The sequence below is a fragment of the Myotis daubentonii genome, chromosome 13 (assembly GCF_963259705.1).
Source record: "Myotis daubentonii chromosome 13, mMyoDau2.1, whole genome shotgun sequence".
Lineage (NCBI taxonomy): Eukaryota > Metazoa > Chordata > Mammalia > Chiroptera > Vespertilionidae > Myotis > Myotis daubentonii.
The window spans coordinates 20,244,140-20,265,340 of record NC_081852.1 but is presented as its reverse complement, the minus strand read 5'-3'; the positions used below and the strand labels follow the sequence as shown (position 1 = coordinate 20,265,340).

Genomic DNA, 21,201 nt, shown 5'->3' with positions numbered 1-21,201 from the left:
ATGCTCATAGTTAAATATATTTATGTATTTTAAATACATACATATGTAGAGAAAGATATGCCAATAGAGCAGTAGGATTGTGATTGATTTTTTACACTTTCTGAGTATTCTAGAATTAACATGTCATTCTTATTTTTTGATGATGCAAGTATTTTCATTTTAAGAAATTAGATTATAAGAGATTAACAAAGGGAACAAATACTCTTTATATTGTGCTTTTTCTGATTTCTTTAAAAATAACACATATCTCAAGGTTGTTCTCATTGAACTTAAGACCATTAGAAAGCTGTGATATAAGGGTTAATGGGAGAAAAGGGGAAACATGTAAATACTTTCAAAAATAAAGATTAAAAACAAGAAAGTTGTGTTAAACTAAATTTAAGAAACTGTTGTCAAGAGGGACGAGTTTTAAATTTGGTATTTTCAAAACGTAAAGCATTTTTAATGTGTCAACTATAATACAGTAATTACCATCCTATACTGTATACTTACTGTCTACCAGGAATTATGGTAAGTATTTTACCTGTATTCTATTAATCCTCAGAGAAACTCAATACTGAAGTTAATGGTGATTTGCAATGACGGCTTAAACTCTTCCGGTCTGAATCCAGAGTCCATGCTCTGATTCACTATGCTGGTCTGGCAACTCCCTAGTAAACCCTTTGAGTAAAAACTGATCATAGATTAAATTTTATATGTAACAGTGAGAGAACATTTGCATGCTTTCATTTCCCTCTTCTTAAAGAAAATAAACTTGTAGTTGGATGAAGAACTGTTGAAACTAACTTATTCACTCCTGTAGTTCTCCATATTTTCAGCCACTTCTAGGATGAAACATTAAGCACAGTGTCCTAAATAAATATTACTCCTTTTAAATATGTTATTCAGTGAGAACTATTTAGGAAGACAAACTATATTTAATTGAACTGAGACTAACTTGTATCTTGATTATGAGTCCTATTTCTTTAGTGAACATAGAACAATTTAAATAAGAGTTTTATATTGATTCTATGTCAAAGTGCTTTACGATTGATCGATCATGTGTGCCCCATAGGTACGAATTGAGATTAGCAGAAAAGCTGAGAAGAGGACCACTTTGGTGCTATGGGGTGGACTTGCTTACATGGCCACACAGTTTGGCATTTTGGCCCGGCTTACCTGGTGGGAATACTCCTGGGACATTATGGAGCCTGTCACCTATTTCATCACTTATGGAAGTGCCATGGCAATGTATGCATATTTTGTAATAACACGCCAGGTAAGAGTTCTTCTCCAAGTAACTTTTTATGAGATAGTAATGAAGTTTTGGTTGTCAAAGTAGTTCTCTTTTCTCTCATATTCTTTCTTTTTTGTTTTTGTTTTTAAATACGTTTTCATTGATTTCAGAGAGGAAGGGAGAAGAGAGAGATAGAAACATCAATGATGAGAATCATTGATCAGCTGCCTCCTGCACACCCCCTACTAAAGATTGAGCTCACAACCCAGGCATGTGCCCTGACAGGAATTGAACCGTGACCTCTTGGTTCATAGGTCAACGCTCAACCACTGAGCCATACCAGCTGGGATCTCATATTCTTTCTAAGGCCAGTTCCCTTTAAGTACTCATTTATCCTTAAAACACACACACACACACACACACACACACACACGTAGGTGCACATGCATGCCAATTATGTATCAGGCACTATTTTATTTTTTAAAGGTTTTTTTTTATTACATGTATACATCCTATATAATAAAAGCCTAATATGTTAAGTGTCCAACCATTCGACCAGTCGCTATGACATGCATTGACCACGAGGGGGCAGAAACTTCGACCAGTAGGTTAGCTTGCTGCTGGGGTTAGGCAGATCGGGACTGGGCGAGATGGGCCGGACACGCCCTGGAGCTCTCCCTGTGCTCCCTTCCCAGCCCCAATTATGCACCAGTGGGGTCCCTCAGCCTGTCCTGCGCCCTCTCGCAATCCGGGACCCCTCAGGGGATGTTGAAGAGCTGGTTTCACCCTGATCCCCACAGGCCAGGCCAAGGGACTCCACCAGTGCATGAATCCGTGCACCGGGCCTCTAATGTATATACATAAAAGCCAAGCAACTGGAACAACCAGAATGATAGGAACAACCAGTCACTGTGACATGCACTGCAGCCCTCCACTGGCCCAATCGGGGGCAGGGCCAGCTAGCTAACCTCCTGCGTCCCCTCCCCCCAGCCAGCTGGCTCCGATTGGCCCCAGTCAGGGTGGGCCGGCTGGACCCCACCTGTGCTCAAATTCGTGCACTGGGCCTCTAGTCCTATCTAATAGTAAACAAACATGGTAATTAACCATACCTTCACTACCATCGCCATTGGCTGATCAGCATGATATGCAAATTAACCGCCAACAAAGATGGCTAATTTGCATACTGCAGGCAGGGCGGGACACCAGGAGCCGCCATCCAGGCCCCTGTGTGCGACCCCAGGATCCGCCGGAAAGCCAGGCCACAGGCAAGGCGGCCCCCCGGGACCCAGGAGCCGCCTTGCCTACGGCCCGTGATCGTGATCGTGATCGTGATCGTGATCGAAAAGCCGGGATGCAGGCAAGGCGGCCCCCTGGGACCCAGGAACCCGTCGGCGAGGTCTGCAGGTGAAGCAGCGATCAAGCTATGAGGGTGAGGGTGGGGGGCAGAAGGAGCTACAGGAGCAGCTCTGGCCGGAGACTGAAGACTCCGGCTGGAGTGAGGAGCAAAGACTGAAGGCTCCAGCCGCAGCGAAGACTGTGTCCAGAGCGAAGATGGAAGGCGGTGGCCAGAGTGAAGGTCTAGGTCCCGGGTGCCAGAGGAAATCTGGTGCTGGCAGCCAGGGGAAAGAAGGCCTATTGCACGAATCTTTGTGCAACGGGCCTCTAGTATATATATATTTTGAGAGAGGGGGAGAAGGATTGAGAGATAGAAACATCATTGATTGGCTGCCTCCTACAAACCCCTACTGGGGATCGAGCCCATAACCCGGGCATGTGCCCTGACAGGAATTGAACCAGCGACCTCTTGGTTCATGAGTTGATGCTCAACCACTGAGCCACATCAGCTGGGCATCAGGCACTATTTTAGATGCTAAAGAGACAGATATAAGATATGGCTTCTGCCATCATGAAGCTCACAGACTATAAAAAGAGCCATATAAACCATTAAATTCAGAAAACTATATTACAGTAAGTTATAGAATAAGAGGACAAGTGAGAAGAGTGGCCAGTGGTAGGATAACTTGTTCAGCTAAGTTGGTTGACCTTTTATGTACTGTGTAATTAATTTTAACGGTCAGATGGAGTAGTCCCAAGCTTTTGGTTTTTGTTAAATTCTTGGAATGAAGAATTGGTGATACCTAAACAAACAGTTTAAACTAGCCCAGCCAGCGTTGCTCAGTGGTTGAATGTCAACCTATGACGGTTCAATTCCTGGTTCGATTCCCAATCAGGGCACATGCCCAGGTTTCGGGCTCGATCCCCAGTGTGGGGCGTGCAGGAGGCAGTTGATCAATGATTCTCATTATTGATGTTTCTATCTCTTTTTCCCCCTCTGAAATCAATACAAAAAAAAAAATTTTCAAATAGTTAAACTAAACTCTGGGCTACTTTTCAGTATGTTAAGCGAATACGTGGGGTTTTATGTTACTGTTTTAACTTCATGGAAGAGAGGCAAAAATTAGATATCTAATCATTTTATACTCTTGGGTCTATTCTTTATCAACCAAGGCTCATTTATTACTTATCAGTAGCTATTAAAGACACTGTTTGAATTGGTGGAATTTTTTTCTTTGAAATAACAGAAGCTCATTTCATATTTTCTCTCATTAAATAACTGTACTTACTTCAAATTCAACCTGCAATACTTTATTTTCTTATGAAGCCAATGAAATAGTCATTAATTATTAATAACACTGTCTCCTTAATAAGTAGCTAATTGTCACTCCTTAAGTAAATATCAGTAGCTAGAACTAATTTTTGTTGCCAGTGATTTTTTTTTTTTTTTTGGAACTTGGAAATTTATAGTGTCACTTTAGAAAGTATGAGGGATTTATTATCACTTATTATATATGTGATACCACCACAGATCCAACCTCCCTTAATAAAAAAGAAACATTTGAAATAGCTGAGACATGTTTCTATTTCCTTAGGAAACAGAAGAAAGCTAAGAATTGTTTATCTTATATTTTTAATGGCTGCTATAAACTATTGGCATTTTTCTTCTGTTGTTGTTAGACCAGTGGTCATGGGCCTGTTTATGTGTAGAAAAATAAAAGCCCAAGTGTATTATTTAGCCTTTTTGTCCTCCTAAACTTGTCTGTAGAGAAGAGAGATGGTAAACCGTTCATGTCTGCCATTGTTCACTCAGTGTCTCCAGCACCTAGTTCCATGTCTGGTTTATACTACTCACTCTTGAACAGAACTGAACAGCCAGAAAAATGTATTTAATCACAGCTCTAGACAGGGCTTGCATATGTCTATCTGTCTATGTGTGGGTCTTTCCCTCTCCCCTCACTCATCTTCCCTCTTCCCTCTTCTCTCTCTCTTCCCCTTAGATTCATACCCCTTTAATGGGTTCTTTTTATGTGTTTATTGATTGAAGTCCAGACCCCTTAGCCTGCTATTGCCTTTGCTGTTGCTTTCTGTCTTTTCCAAATGTCTATCAACCCTGCTGTGTATGTACTGTGTTCTAAAAAAATCAAATTATATTCTTTATTTCCCCACAAATACCGAGTTGTTTAAACCCTCATTCCTTACTTCACACATTCTATCACTGAAAAAGTTCTCTCTGTTGATCTCTACCTGTCATATTTCAAGATCTACTTAACTGCCTATCTTTCATGAACCTTTGACCTACAGCCAACTTCAGATTCTTCAGAATTCCTATAAGCACATGTGCCTCTCATTTCACTCATCCTGTGCTATCTTGTATTATAATTGTTCATGTACAATGTCTTTTCCCTCCTACTAGACTATGATATCTTTTGAAGCTTGGCATTTAGGTTTTTTTTTTATTTTTTATTGCCTAACACTATGCTTATATCTTTACTAGCCTATCTGCCATACTAGTTAAATGCTATACTAGTACTTCTGTGATTCCAAAGCATTTTTGCTGCCCCCAAGTGACAAATTGCAAAATAGCAGTAGTAAATAATCTTGTCATTTGTGACTAAGAATACTTGACCAAATAAAATATAGATTCTCAAGTTAAATATCCATATTCACAGTTAACATCCATGAAGCAAAATGTTTGTTCAACATCATTTAAATTCTTCTAAACTCTTGTTACAATGAGATGCTGCATTTGTTAGCAACCTAAATGTATTCCAATAGTGTATTAAGTTCACAAGAATCTTTATAAAATGACAAGCTCCTTTAATTCATAAAATCAAGTGGAATATTGAATTTTACTGACTAATATTTCAGTGAAACCCGAGTCTCCATTTCTGTTATGGAAAAAAGAAGCCTGATCATAAGAACTGCCATTCTGAGCTACTTCAGCATGCATGTGGATTGCCCATCTAACACCCTGCATTTTCTTTCTTTATTTTGAAGCGAGAGGGAGAGGGAGAGGGGAAAGAGAGAGAAACATCAATTTGTTGTTCCACTTATTTATGCAGTCATTGGTTGATTCTTGTATATGCCCTAACTGGGAATTGAACCCACAATCTTAGCTTGTCAGGACAACACTCTAACCAACTGAACTACCCAGCCAGGGTGCCCATACATTTTCATCAAGGGGGATATTGCCTCCAAGGGGAAGAAAATTGGTTCTTGAAGAGTAAAACATCTTAGATGTTTATAATATATCAATAAATATACAGTGTATTCGTGGTATTAAACCTTTTTGGGAATGAGGGTAATCAGGAAAAAAAATACCTAAAAAGGCTACTTAGGGGGACAATAATGAAAAAAGAAAAGTAGCTTTTAATACCCTTGTCATCTTTATTTCAACAACTGTCATTTATATTCTACTCCAGCAAACCACTTCAATGATTGTTCAGGACCTTCTTTCCTTGAACTGCCCTACTTATATACCAACTTCTGACCACAATTTATTTTCTTTCTAGCCCTTTAGTTCACTCACTTTCTCCTTTGACTTCATCCAGATCTTAGGCTTCTGATAGCTCTCGCTCTTATTTTTTTACTATCACCTTCCTCATGTGTTGCTTTCTTTTCTATCAAATGTAGATCATATTGCCCTTCTCTTCTTAGTATTTTACAATCCTTACCCCATTGTCTTTCCACCACAGGTACTCTATAAATTCCTAATCTTAGCCATTTATCCTATATCCAGATTAATGCACATGGCTAGAGAAAAATCATAAATAGTGTGCAATAGGCCACTGCTTAGATTTTCTTCCCCGATACTCCCACAGTATTTATTCTAAGACTTTACATTAAACTCCCCATGTCACCCTTAACCTTGCCTCCTACTTATAAGAAATTCAGATAACAAATATAAGCTTTCTAATTCCTAAATTTGTATGTTTAACAATATTTGTACTTACTGTCATCCTATTTCCTTTAAGCTCAAATAAGAGGTATCATTTCCCTGTTCAGGGCTAGCTCCTCTACCTGTTTTTAGCCCCACTCTCCACCCCTACTTCTAGTATCTTATTCTGGTTTATTGTTTGTGTTCTCTGTGTTATCAACCATCTTCCTCTCTGAATTTCTTCCCAAACTGTATGCATCTCTTCTCACTAATTATCAAATCATCAAATTTCTAAAATAGAGTCTAGTACATAGTTGCTTAGTAAATGCTTGTTGCCCAAAAGAGGGAGCAAAGAATAAAATTGAATAAATTTAAGTTTGTGTATATAGTTACATTCTAAGCAAAGATAGGTAAGTAACCTAGTAACTGCAATTTAGATGAAAGTAAAGGGCTTTCCCTCAAGTTTTTAATCCAACAGTTATCCCTTCAGTTAATATTTATCTATTATCTGTCATCATCAATAATTGAATATTTACTTCTACTTCTAGTATGGCATACTAGGTAATCAGACTCCCATTAGGAAAAATTAAAATAAGCAGGCAAAATGTAAAATGCATCTGACTGTGGACATGGAAGAGCCAACAAGATAGAAACAATTACCAGGCAAGGACCTGAAGAAGTAGAGTGCTGGGAAAGTGAACCTGATACTAGGTTTGCTTATTCCTCTGGAGATTTACATTAATTAAGGATGGTAAAGCTGAGAGGCCAAGAAGCTGAGCCATCTTTGATAATTTAAAATGGGTGGGGAACATCTGGCCCTCGGGCCATATAAGGCCCAAGAAATCATTTGGTCTGGTCCTCCAAGGCATTGGGGGTGAGTTAATTAAATGTTTGACCAAATATAGCAGGCTAATTTTTAAGTTGGTTATTTTGTATGGCCTGCAAATGATGTTATAAATACCCAAATGGCCCTTGGCAGAATAAAGGTTCCCCACCCCTGATCTAAAGGATCAAAGCCATAGAAATTGGTGTCCAGGGATCACTAAACTAGGTTCTTTCAGAAACTGTAGCTCATCTTCAATCATTTCAATCCCAAAATTAGATTGAAGTAGTCCTAGAATTCTGGTCACTCCAGAATGCTAATGCTCACAAGTTCTAGGCAGAAGCAAACAAATCATCCCTGAGCAGAGAAGTCAAGAAAAAGAAAAGCTATAAAGATTGGAAAGAAAACTGATGTGATTAATAGATTTATACATTAAAAAAATACAAAAATATCTACACTAATAAAAGACAAACAAGCAAATTGACTGCACCTTCGCTACACCTTAAGCCACACCCACCAGCCAATCAGAGTGACTATATGCAAATTAACCCAACCAAGATGGCAGCCGGCAGCCACAGAGCTGGAACAAGCAGGAGGCTTGGTTGCCACAGTGATGGAGGAAGCCAAGCTTCCCATCTGCCGTGGCTGGCTCTGAGCTCCACTCAAGGCAACAAAGTTTCAATTATAGAAGATAAATAAACCCCAGATATCTGCTTTCAGCTGGCCTTGGCCACGGAGCTGGAGCCAGCAGGAGGCTTGGGTTGCCCCTGGCAATGGAGGAAGCCAAGCTTCCCGCCCGGCCTGGCTGGCTCTGAGCTCCACTCAAGGCTACAAAGTTTCAATTATAGAAGGTAAATAAATCCCAGAATAAAAAAAAAGAAAGAAAGAAAAGAAAAAAGAAGAGGCTGGGAGCTTCCGTCGCCAGGGTCTTGGCCAGCCTGAAAACAGCCCTCAGCCCCTCACCCACACTGACCAGGCACCCCAGTGGGGACCCCCCACCCTAAAGGGGCTGTAGCCAGCCTGAAAACAGCCATCAGCCCCTCACCCAGGCTGGCCACGCACCCCAATGGGGACCCCCACCCTGAAGGGGGTGTGACCAGTCTGCAAACACCCATCAGCCCCCCACCCAGGCTGGCCAGGCACCCCAGCGGGACCCCCACCATGATCTGGGACACCCTTCAGGGAAAACCAGCCGGGCCCTACCCGTGCACCAGGCCTCTATCCTATATAATAAAAAGGTAATATGCAAATTGACCCTAACAGCAGAAGGACTGGGAATGACTGGTCACTATGACACACACTGACCACCAGGGGGCAGATGCTCAATGCAGGAGCTGTCCCCTGGTGGTCAGTGCACTCCCACAGGGGGAGCTCTGCTCAGCCACAAGCCAGGCTGATGGCTGCCAGCACAGTGGTGGTGGCAGGAGCCTCTCCCGCCTCTTCAGCATCACTAAGGATGTTCGACTGCAGCTTAGGTCCGCTCCCTGCTGGTAAGTGTATCATCCCCCGAGGGCTGCCAGGCTGCCAGAGGTATGTCTGACGGCCAGCTTGGGCCCGATCCCCCAGGGAGCGGGCCTAAGCCAGCAGGTGGACATCCTCCAAGGGGTCCCAGACTGCAAGATGGCATAGGCCGGGCTGAGGGACCCCCCAGAGTGCACAAAATTTTTGTGTACCGGGCTTCTAGTGTAAAGATAATTGGTTAGAATCCCTAAGTGAGTTTCATAAGGTTATTGGATACAAGGTCAATATACATAAATCAGTTTCTTTACTATATGCCAACAACAGTTAGAAAATGAAACTTTATAAAAGATGCAACTTAAAAATACCAGGAAATAAATTATGCAAAGACCTCTATGCAGTAGAAACACAAAATTAAAGAAGACTTAATGGAATAATATAGCATGTTCACAGACTAGAAAAGTATTACAGAAATGTCAATCAGTTCTATCCAAACTGATCTATTTGATTCAGTGCAATCCCAGTCAAACACAACAAATTTGCAGATGGGGGAAGATATTTGAATAAGCTGCTTCTAAAATATATATATGGTAATGTAAGACTAAGAAAAGCCAGGAAACTCTTGAAGCAAAACTAGGTAAATCAATTTGTTTTATCAGATATGGAAGACTATATAGCTTTAGTTATAACAATTAAGTTATAGTAATTAAGATAGTGGAACAATGATAGACAAATAGTACAAAGGGATAGAAGAGAGAATGTAGAAAACAGCATAAATGAACTTTCAATTTTAAAAAGATGGCACTGCAAAGAAAGGAAAGTCTTTTTTGATAAATGGTGCAAGGATAATTGAATATCTGTATTAAAAATGAACCAACCCCATCCTTACACTGTAAACAAAATTAGTTCCAGATGGATTGTAGATCTAAATATGAAAAGTAGCACAATAAATAAAGCTCCTGGAAGATAATATAGAAGAATATTTCAATTACTGTGGAAAGGAAATTATTTCTTAAGTAGAATAAAAAATGATAACCATAAAGATAAGAATGATAAATTAGACTGTTAAAATTAAAAATGTCTGTTATTATGCCAGAACCGGTTTGGCTCAGTGGATAGAGCGTCGGCCTGCGGACTAAAAGGTCCCAGGTTCGATTCCGGTCAAGGGCATGTACCTGGGTTGCGGGCACATCCCCAGTAGGAGATGTGCAGGAGGCAGCTGATCGATGTTTCTCTCTCATCGATGTTTCTAACTCTCTATCTCTCTCCCTTCCTCTCTGTAAAAAGTCAATAAAATATATTTTTTTAAAAAAAAATAAAAAATAAATAAAAATAAAAATGTCTGTTATTAAAGCACACCATAAAGAGGGTGAACAGACTGGGAGGAGATCTTTGCAGTACATATATCGAATAAAGGATCCATATCTATAATATCTATAATAATAAAAGCATAATATGCTAATTAGACCGGACATCCTTCCGGGCGTCCTTCTGGACAAAGCTAGGGCTGTGAGGGCCAAGCCCCTTGCACAAATTTCATGGATCAGGCCTCTAGTATATCTCTAAGAGAAATAAAAACATAATGTGCACACAAAAACTTGTACATGAATGTTCATAGCAGCCTTATTCATAGTAGTCAAAAAGTAGAAACAACCTGTATGTCTATTAATTGATGAATGGATGAATTGTGGTATATCCAGTCAATGGAACATTATTTGGCAGTAAAAAGAAGTAGTACTGATACATGACACAAATGGATGAACCTTGAAAAAAGCCAGACACAAAAGGCTAAACATCGAATAATTCCATTTATATGTAATGTCCAGAATATGCAAATCTATAGAGTTAGAAAGTAGAGGTGTTGAGGAAGATAGGAAGTAACTATTGGAGTATGGGACTTCTTTGGGGGATGATGAAAATGTTCTAAAATTGATTGTAGTAATGGTGGTGTAACTTTGTGAATATACTAAAAACCATTGAATATTATACTTTAAATGAGTGAATTGTATGGTATGTAAATTATATCTTTGTAAAGCTGTTTTTAAAAAATGAGGTAATACTTCAGCACTCACACAGTAGAATTCCTGTTTAAAAAACTGGTAATACCAGCATTTACAAGGATGTAGAGTGATGGAAACTCTCATACTCTGCTGATGGGAGTATAATTGATACAATGATTTTAGAAATCTGTTTGATATCACTTTTTAAATTTGAACATATGCACAAACTATGATGTAGGATTTCTACTCATAAGTATATACCCAACAGAAGAGATAAGTCCAGAAATGTTCTTGGCAGCATCAACACTAATAAAAGAGAAATATGGTAATTGGCGTACGGCGATACCCTTTTCATTGGCTAATCAGGGCTATATGCAAATTAACTGCCAACTAAGATCGGCAGTTAACTGCCAACCAAGATTGGCAGTTAACTGCCAACAAGATGGCGGTTAATTTGCATATGTAGGCACAATGCAGGGAGGCGAAAGGGAAAGCAGGAAGAAGCCCCCTGCCACTGACAGTGATCGGAAACCCAGGGGGGAGCTAAGAGCTGGGGGGCAGGGCAAAGACGGCCCTGGGGCCGCCTTTGCCCTGCCCCCCAGCCATGATCGGAGAATCAGGCGCCTTTGCCGCCCTGGCCAGTGATAGCAGGAAGTAGGGGTGGAGCCAGCGATGGGAGCTGGGCACGGTCGAAGCTGGCAGTCCCAGGAGCTAGGGGTCCCTTGCCTGGGCCTAAAGCGGAGCCCACGATCGCGGGGCCGCTGCAGCTGCGGGTCCCCGCTGCCCGGGCCGTACGCCTAGGCCAGAGGCGTTAGGCCTGGGCAGGGGCGGAGCCTGCATCCGCGGGGAGCTGGGGGTCCCCTGCCCAGGCCTGACACCTCTGCCGGAGGCCTCAGGCCTGGTCAAGGGGCCGATCCGGTGATTGGTGATCGGAGGGTGATGAGGGTCAACTCCTCTAGCCGAGGCATCAGGCCTGGGTGGGGAGCGGAGCCGGGGATTGGGGGGATATGATGGTCCCCTAGCCCAGGCCTGAAGCCTGGGTCAGAGGTGTCAGGCTTGGGCGGGGGGTGGAGCAAGCAATCAGAGGGAGATGGGGGTCCCCTGCCCAGGCATGATTCCTGGGCCAGCGGCCTCAGGCCTGGGCGGGGGCCAGAGCCAGTGATCGGGGGGAGATGGGGGTCCCCTGTCCAAGCCTGACACCTCTGGCAGAGGTGTCAGGCCTGGGCAAGGGGCCGATCAGGCGATCGGAGGGTGATGGGGGTCTACGCCTCTGGCCGAGGCATCAGGGCTGGGCAAGGGGCAGAGCCAGCAATCGGAGGGGTCTGGGGGTCCCTGCTCAGGCCTGATGCCTGGGCCAGAGGCATCAGGCCTGGGCTGGGGGCAAAACCAGTGATGGGTGGAAATGAGGGTTCCCTGCCCAGGCCTGACGCCTCTGTCAGAGGTGTCAGGCCTGGGCAAGGGGCCGATCCTGCGATTGGAGGGTGATGGGGGTCAACGCCTGAGGGCTCCCAGTATGTTAGAGGGGGCAGGCTGGGCTGAGGGACACTCCCCCCCCCCACACACACACACCCAGTGCACGAATTTCGTGCACCGGGCCCCTAGTCTACACTAATAAAAGAGAAACATGGTAATTGGTGTACGACCACTACCCTTCCCATTGGCTAATCCCCCTGTCACTCACAGAGTAGGGCCAAGATATGCAAATTAACTGGCAGCCAAGATGGCAGCCAGCAGCCAGGCAGCTGATGCGAACAGGGAGGCTTGCTTGCTTCAGTGACGGAGAACTCCAATGTTCCCCGCCTGACTTGCCGGCCTCTCAGCTGCAACTCTAAGCAACTATGTTGCGAATATAGAAGCTAAAAAAAAACCAGAAACCTGCTTTACTCAGCGGGGCTTCAGCCAGCCGGACCGCAACATTGTATCAAATACAGACGGTAAACAAAGGCCAGAAACCTGTTTTCAGCAGCCGAGGCCTCAGAGCTAAAGCTGGCCCAGAATAAGAAGGAAGGAAGGGAGGGAGGGAGGGAGGGAGGGAGGGAGGGAGGGAGGGAGGGAGGGAGGGAGGGAGGGAAGGAGGAAGGAAGGAAGGAAGGAAGGAAGGAAGGAAGGAAGGAAGGAAGGAAGGAAGGAAGGAAACGGAGCGGTTGGGAGCTTCAGTCCCAGCCTGAAAACAGCCCTCAGCCCCTCATCCAGGCTGGCCAGGCACCCCAGTGGGGACCCCCACCCTGATCCAGGACACCCTTCAGGGCAAACCAGCCAGCCCCATCCATGCACCCGGCCTCTATTCTATATAGTAAAAGGGTAATATGCCTCCCAGCACTGGGATCAGCGGAGCCGCGAGGCCTCCAGGCACTGGGATCAGCGTGACAGGGGGCAGCGCCCAAACCCCCTGATCGTCCTGCAGCTCTGTGTGTGACAGGGGGCAGGGCCCCAACCCCCCTGCCCCCCACGGGCCCTGCTCTGTGTGTGACGGGGTAGAGCCATAACCTCCCCATTGGCCCTGCCCAGACTATGAGAGTGGCGGCACCCCAACCACCTGATCGGCCCTGCTCTGTGGGTGTTAGAGGGCGGCGCCCCAACCCCCCCCATCCCCCACGGGCCCTGCTCTGTGTGTGATGGGGTAGAGCCATAACCTCCCCATTGGCCCTGCCCTGAGTGTGACAGTGGCGGCGCCCCAACCACCTGATCGGCCCTGCTCTGTGGGTGATAGAGGGCGGTGCCCCAACCCCCCCCCCCCCCACGGGCCCTGCTCTGTGTGTGATGAGGTAGAGTCATAACCTCCCCATCTGCCCTGCCCTGAGTGTGACAGTGGCAGCGCCCCAACCCCCTGATCGGCCCTGCTCTCTGGGTGATAGAGGGCGGTGCCCCAACCCCCTGATCCGCCCTGCCCTGAGTGTGACAGGGGGTGGTGCCCCAACTCCCCTATCGGCCCTACTCTGTGAGTGACAGGGGGGAGCTCCCCAACCCCCTGATTGACCCTGCTCTGTGCATGACAGGGTATGGAGCCCCAACCCCCCTGATGGGCCCTGCTCTGTGCGTGACAGCGGGTGGCGCCGCAACCTCCCCATCAACCCTGCCTTAAGTGTGACAGGGGGTGGTGCCCCAATCCCCCAATTGGCCCTACCCTGAGCGTGACTGAGGGTGGCATCGCCACCTCCCAATCTGCCCTGCTCTGTGCATGACAGGGGAAGGTGCCCCAACTCCCCAATCGGCCCTGCTCTGAGCCCGACCAGGGGCTGCACCTAGGGATTGGGCCTGCCCTCTGCCACCCATGAGCAGGCCTAAGCCAGCAGGTCGTTATCTCCCGAGGGGTCCCAGACTGCGAGAGGGCACAGGCTGGTCTGAGGGACCCCCCCTTCCCCCGAGTGCACAAATTTTTGTGCACCGGGCCTCTAGTTATTCATAATAGCCTAAACCTAGAAACAACTCAAACGTCTATCAATAGTCCAATGGATAACTAAATTGTGATGTAGTCATACAATAGAATATAACATGGCAAGAGAAATGAAGAGACTACAACTACATACAAAAGATGAATATCATAAACATAACATTGAGTGAAAGTAGTCATATACACACTATCTAACTTCACTTTTATAAAATTCAAAGAACAGGTAAAACTAAGCTGTAGAGTTCAGGGGAGGGGGGATGCTTAAATGGAGAAGCTATAAGGAAAACCAGAAAATAATTATCATGAAAGTCAAGATATTTATTACTTTGGGAGGAAAGAGGGTTAGTAATTGGGAAGGGGCAGGAAGGGAGCTTCTGGGTTGTTGGCAGTGTTCTGTGTTTTTTTTTTAAGCTGGTAATGATTTTTTAAGCTGGTAATTTTTTAAGCTGGTGCCGCCCTCTATCACCCACAGAGCAGGGCTGATCAGGGGGTTGGGGCACCGCCACTGTCACACTCAGGGCATGTTCAGTATGTGATGATTCGTTGTGATGCACATTTTTAGTTTGTGTGCTCTTCTGTGTGTGTTTCCCAATAGAAATGTTTATGAAATAATTAAATATTGAAAACAACACATGTCAGCATAAACTTTTTTCTGCCAAGGGCCAGATATTTAATTAACTCACCCCTAATGCTTTGGCCAGACATCCCCCCCCCCCGCCCCCCGCTTTATATGTATGCATATGTGTTGAATCTTATCAACAGTATGTAAATGATTACTTTGTGAAGATGGTATGCTAAGGACTAATAATTTAATTTCTCCTATATTTTGCAGGAGTATGTTTATCCAGAAGCCAGAGACAGACAATACTTATTATTTTTCCATAAAGGAGCCAAAAAGACACGTTTTGACCTAGAGAAATATAATCAACTCAAGGATGCAATTGCTCAGGTAAGTTTTCAAAAATAAAATTTAATAAATTTCAGCCCCATTTTGTATGGCATTATCATTATTATTATTTTTAATCCTCATCTGAGGATATTTTCTCCATTGATTTCTAGAGAGAGTGGAAGGGAGGCAAAAGAGAAAGAGAGAGAGAGACATCAACATGAGAGAGAGAGAGAGACATCGATTGGTTGTCTCCAGCAACTGCTCCTTCTCAGGGCTGGGAACCTGCAACCTAGGTACATGCCCTTGACCAGGAATCAAAGCTGTGACCCATCTGTCTGCAGGATGACACTAACCACTGAGCAACTGGCTAGGGCTGGCATTATTATTATAATTATCCATAACAACAGTACTTCAATGGGTAAACTGAAAGAATGACCCAACCCTCTTCTTCCTATATAAATTATTCCTCAGCTATAATAATAAAAGGGTAATATGCTAATTAGACCTGATGATCTTCTGGACGAAGCCAGGGCTGAGAGGGAAACCCAGATTCCTGGTGCCTGCCAGCGGCCGGAGGGAAGCCCGGGTCCTGGGTGCCAGAGGGAAGCCGGTGCCGGCAGCCGGGGAAAGGAAGGCCTACTCTTGCACAAATTTCATGCATTGGGCCTCTAGTTTGATATAAATCACTATTTTAGCATAGACACCTCTAAAAGTCTTATAATACAAGCAGATGAAAAGATGGTGAGTCCTAGCTATCCTATTAACACTAGCATATTGAATTTCTTAGACCTATTTTTACTTTTTCATTTTGTTTCTTTAGAGTTGTCTTTTTTTACTTTTCTCTCTTTTTAAATCTTTCTTCAATAATTGACACAGAAGTTTCTCACCTAAAGAGTGTGGTAGCAATGGGGCAAAAATAAAATCCAGGTAAGAGAGAGAGATTACTAGGAATCTTTGCCCGGAGCAGGTGAGGAATTATTGAACTAGAAGATGCTTTTTAAAAAGATTGATACAGCCCTAACCGGCTTGGCGCAGTGGATAGAGCATCAGCCTGCGGACTCAAGGGTCCCAGGTTCGATTCCGGTCAAGGGCATGTACCTTGGTTGCAGGCACATCCCCAGTAGGGAGTTGCAGGAGGCAGCTGATGGTTGTTTCTCTCTCATCGATGTTTCTAACTCTCTATCCCTCTCCCTTCCTCTCTGTAAAAAAAAAAAAAAAAAATCAATAAAATATATTTAAAAAAAAAAAAGATTGATACAGCCCTAGCTGATCTGGCTCAGTGGATAGAGCATCGGCCTGTAGACTGAAGGGTCCCAGGTTCGATTCTGGTCAAGGGCACATACCTGGGTTTTGGGCTTGATCCCCAAGAGGAGGGCGTGCAGGAGTCAGCCGATCAATGATCCTTTTCATAATTGATGTTTCTATCTCTCTCTCCCTCTCCCTTCCTCTCTGAAATCAATAAAAATATATTTTTTATAAAAGATTGATACATTTTATTTTTTATAATCTTTACCACTTTCAGATTTCTGAGTGTGCCTTCCTCACTCTGAGATATTAGATTTTGGTGAATAAATCCTCATCTTATTTTCCATAGTCTTTTATAACTTTAGAGGTGTGGTGTTTTTTTTTTAGTCCCCAAAAGCTCTGCCATCCCCTTCTCTGTCTTCTCTGTCCCTTATTGGTGATGGAGTTGTGCTTTGAATAAGCTTAACCCATCTTCCTGCGTTGGCCTAAGTGGACTCAGGTCTTCTGTTGCTATGGGTGGTGGTTCAGCTGGAGGGACTGCACCACAATCCTCCCTGGAGCTATTAAACATGCAGATGCTGCAGTCCCACCCTAAGCCTATTAATCCAGCTCCTCAGGAGTGAGGGTCCAGCCTGTGTGAGTTTTAAAAGTGCTGCATTGACTGACTACAAATCCTTGTTTTAAAAGTCTGTAGCTATTGAAGAACTTAAACAACTATTGGATACACAACAAAAGTCTTTGAGGAGCCAAATTAAACTTCTGGCTCCAGGCAAAGGTTCGTGAAAGGGCAAAACAGCAAGGTGCATCAGGTGCTCCCCATATTCTTGAGCCTGAGTCCTCCCTATTGATAGCAGGTCACTCTGGAGGTTCTGTTGACAGCTGAAACTGCCAGCCTTTGGCGCTGGTCCTCCTTTGTTGCCCTTTGTCTCTGAGGCACTCTTATTTTGAGAGTAATTGAGATGATTTCTTTGACACACAGTGATGGAGGGAAGACAGTTTCCTTTTCTTGGGAGACACTAATATTGAAAGCTTCATTAGCAAGTTTTTCTCACCTTTTGTTTCTATTTTAGGCAGAAATGGACCTTAAGAGACTGAGAGACCCATTACAAGTACATCTGCCCCTCCGACAAATTGGTGAAAAAGATTGATCTGCAAAGAGCCTCTGAATCCCAGCAGAAAGAACACTTGTTTATAACTATTGCCTTTTTAATTAAAACATTACAGGTGGAAGCTGGGAGCCATGTTGGGGTGGAGGGTTTTTACCTTTAATTAAAAACAAAACAACAAGGAAGTTAGAGAAGAAAGGAATGTTAAAATCTGAAGATCAAGCTTTGTGAAATATAAGCTCAAAGGGCTTAGTTAATATTGTCTTAATCAAGCATCTCAGTTCCTGGATGAAATAAGTTATATATTTGAGAGATTCAGAAAGAGTAAATGATGCTGGGGTGTTAGTTTCTTGCATCTTCTTTGCAGGTCAGCAAAACAGTAACACACCAGCACCCCACTCAGCTCTATTTTTTTTTTTATTTAACTTTTCTTATTTTTGACATAGGAGTCAATAAACAGACCAGAAAAGCATATCCTCAAGATATGTGGGTGGCAAACAGAGTCTGAGCCCAGACATTAGCATTTATTTTAAATTGGACCCAGCCTCTACAAGTAAACAGGAATCTGCCCCGCTTGTGCCCCTTTTCTGACCACCCACCCCTGTTGGTTACATTAATTTTATCCATATGATCATTGGAACCAATTTATGACTGTTTGATGATTGACACTCTGGATTAAGCCTTCTTACATGTCTTTATATTCCAGTGCTCTGGATCAGTATCTAGGAATCATTGGCAACACTGCATGAAGTTTTCTTGTTCTGTTTTGTTTTGTTTTGTTTACTAATTAATTTTTGAGGGGAGGCAGAACTTCCCTCCTTTAACTACCCCATTGATATTCCACTCTCCCTCCATAACTCAAACTGGAGGGGGAGTGTTCAGCTGTATTACCAAATCAGAAAGATGAAAGGTTTACAAAGTGGCTAAAAATCATGTCTATGTAGCCATTTCAGAACCAGAATGATTTCATTGCTGTTAATCTGCTTGTGTGACAGCTTTCAAGGCCAGGCCACCAGATGCCACTGTCTCATCTGGAGGCTTTGTCAGTCTCGAAGGACACACACACTTGAACCCTGTTTGTGAGCCCTCTCACCTCCACCACTTCAGGAGTTGTAAATCAAGTGTGTGGATCACAAAGGGTGCAATTTATCTTTATACAGGCATACATTTCTATGGCTCCTTTCGGCCTACCTTCTTCACCCAATTTTTTCTTAAATTGAGAGAAAGAAGCATTAATCTTATACTCTATCAAATATTTTCTACCATATTTCCAGTTGACACGTGCACTTGAAAATCAAAGGCATCTGTCCAATATTCTGTTTTTAATTACTGTGGGGGCAGGAGGGAGAGGAAGATGGGGCTTGCCACACAGCTGATTGGCTTTTTTTCTTTCACGTGATTCATCCCTCCTCTTTGTGGCATGGGATTCCTTTCTCTTTTTCTTTCTCCTTTGGGATCATTATGTATGAAAAGAAGAATTTTTAATGACAAACCCAGACTCCAGGTGCCTTGCAGAGGTTGAAGGCCAGCCAGGATTGCTGCTGCTGCTCCTGCCACCACCCCTTCCACTGGCATGATGGAATGAAAGGATGCATGTCTCCACTTCCCAGCCCCTCCCCACTTCCTTCCCCTGCCCGCTCCCCCCCACCTCACCCCCGTTGCAACCTCTTCCTTCATTTATTTTTAAGTTGTGTGAATTATTTTTAAACCATTTATCCTGTTTGTGCACAGGGTTTTTAAGAAGAAACAGCACAGTGCAATGAGCAAATCCTTTCAGGATGTGTGGGAGGCAAGGGAGGGAGGATGGATGGGGAGAAAAGTCCTTTAAACAAATAGTAAAATATTGAACATGTGTAAAATCCTGTATCATTTATGAAATATGTATAAAATCAATGTAACTTCTGGAACAATAAATACTTATTCAATTTTTGAACTGTAGCATCTCATTCTTTAAAGCAAAAACAAAAAAAGAAAAACAAAAAAACTTATTTTATTTTCCTGTGATTCTAGGTGGGAAGCTTTTCACTTCTGAAATAATTTTTATAAAAATACCATTTTGAAAAGATTTGTTCCTAGAACCTATATTCTTAAAAGAGACATTTCATTAATTTTTCCTGAACTAAGATGGTCAGTAGCTTCCTCATTTTCCAGTGCCACCCAAGGGTAAGTGACCGGACCGGCCATAATAAAGCCAGTGGCAACACAGAGACTACTATCACTATCTCCTGATTAAGAGGAAAATCATATCAGACCACTAGATTGCCCAGTGGTCTCCTAGACTCCAGAAGTTGTTCAAGGATGAGTCAAGATTAAATATTCATTATTTTAAGAGTTTGTGTCAAATTTATAATGATCACCAAACAAGAAAGGGCCACATGCTGCCTCATCCATCAAAGGCATATCAAAAAGCACGTATTAAATAAAAGATTAAAATCATGTGATCTTAGTGGATTCAGAAAAAGCATTTGGCAAGATAAAACACTAATTCACGATTAAAACACTCAAAATGGGTATAGAAGGAAAGTACCTCAAGATAATAAAGGCCATATATGACAAACCCTCAGTTCATAGAATGATGAAGAAGCTTTCCTCTAAGATCAGGAAGAAGACAAGGATGCCACTCTGACCACTGTTATTCAATAGAGTCCTGAAAGTCCTAGTCAGAGCAGTCAGGCAACAACAAAAAATAAAAGGCATCCACATTCGGAATAAAGAAGTAAAACTCACTGTTTGCAGATGACATGGTTCTACAGGACTCCACCAAAAGACTATTAGAAACAATATATTGCAGGATATAAAATCAACATACAAAAATCAGTTGTGTTCTTATATACTAAAATGAAATATCAGAAAGAGAAATGAAGAAAACAATTGAAACAAAAAAATGATAAAATACCTAAGAATAAACTTAAAGGAAGTAAATAACCTATACACTGAAAACTACAAGACATTGTTGGAAGAAATGAAGAAGATACAAAGAAATGGAAAGATAGTCTATGTTCATGGATTGGAAGAATTAACAGTTAAAAATACCATATTACCAAAAGCAATAAACAGATCTAATGCAGTCTCCATCAAAATCCCAATGGCATTTTTTCAAAGAAATGGAACAAAAAATCCTCAAATTTGTGTTGAGCCACTAAAGAGCCAAAGCAATCCTGAGAACAAAGACAAAGCATAGATATCACACTGGCTTCAAATTATACCACAAAGCCACAATCATCAAAACAGTATGGTATTGAAAGAAAAACAGACGCAGACCATCCTATGTAGTAAAAGCGTAATATGCTAAGTGTCCAACTGTTCATTTGACCATTCGTTCGACTGTTCCACCAGTTGCTATGATGCGCACTGACCACCAGAGGACAGACGCTCCAACAGGTAGGTTAGCTTGCTGCTGGAGTCCAGCTGATTGGGACTGAGCAAGAGGGGGCAGACACGCCCTGGAGCCCTCCTCCGGTCCCTCCCTGGCCAGCCAGCCCCCATCGGCCCCAATCGGGACTGGGCAAGATGCCCTGATCAGCCCCAATTGCTTCCCAGGCCAAGGGATTCCACCGGTGCATGAATTCGTGCACCGGGCCTCTAGTAGAATATAATTAAAAGCCCACAAATAAACCCACACATATGTAGGCTACTTTTTTTTTCACCAAGGAGCCAAAGCATACAATGGAGAAAGGAAAGCCTTTTCAATAAATGGTGTTGGGAAAATTGGAAAGCCACATACAAAAGAATACAACTAGATTGCTATCTGACACCATCACAAAAGTTAACTCAAAATGGATTAAGTACTTGAATATAAGACCTAAAACAATAAAATACATAGAAGAAAACATAGGCACTAAATTTATGGACTTTGGT

General features: G+C 43.1%; 1 protein-coding gene across 4 annotated transcripts in view; it reads left to right on the top strand.

The window, feature by feature from the left end:
• MCU (mitochondrial calcium uniporter) overlaps positions 1-19,276 on the top strand; it is a 181,012-nt gene extending 161,736 nt beyond the window's left edge. For 3 of the 4 annotated variants that reach the window (XM_059662419.1, XM_059662421.1, XM_059662420.1), the window contains 3 exons: positions 1,055-1,258; positions 14,936-15,052; positions 17,308-19,276. In XM_059662419.1, coding sequence (XP_059518402.1) covers positions 1,055-1,258; positions 14,936-15,052; positions 17,308-17,385 — 399 coding nt within the window. In that variant the 3' untranslated portion in view covers positions 17,386-19,276. The remainder of the gene's footprint in view (positions 1-1,054; positions 1,259-14,935; positions 15,053-17,307) is intronic. The other variant, XM_059662422.1, reaches the window with a different exon arrangement.
• Positions 19,277-21,201: the final 1,925 nt, after the last annotated feature.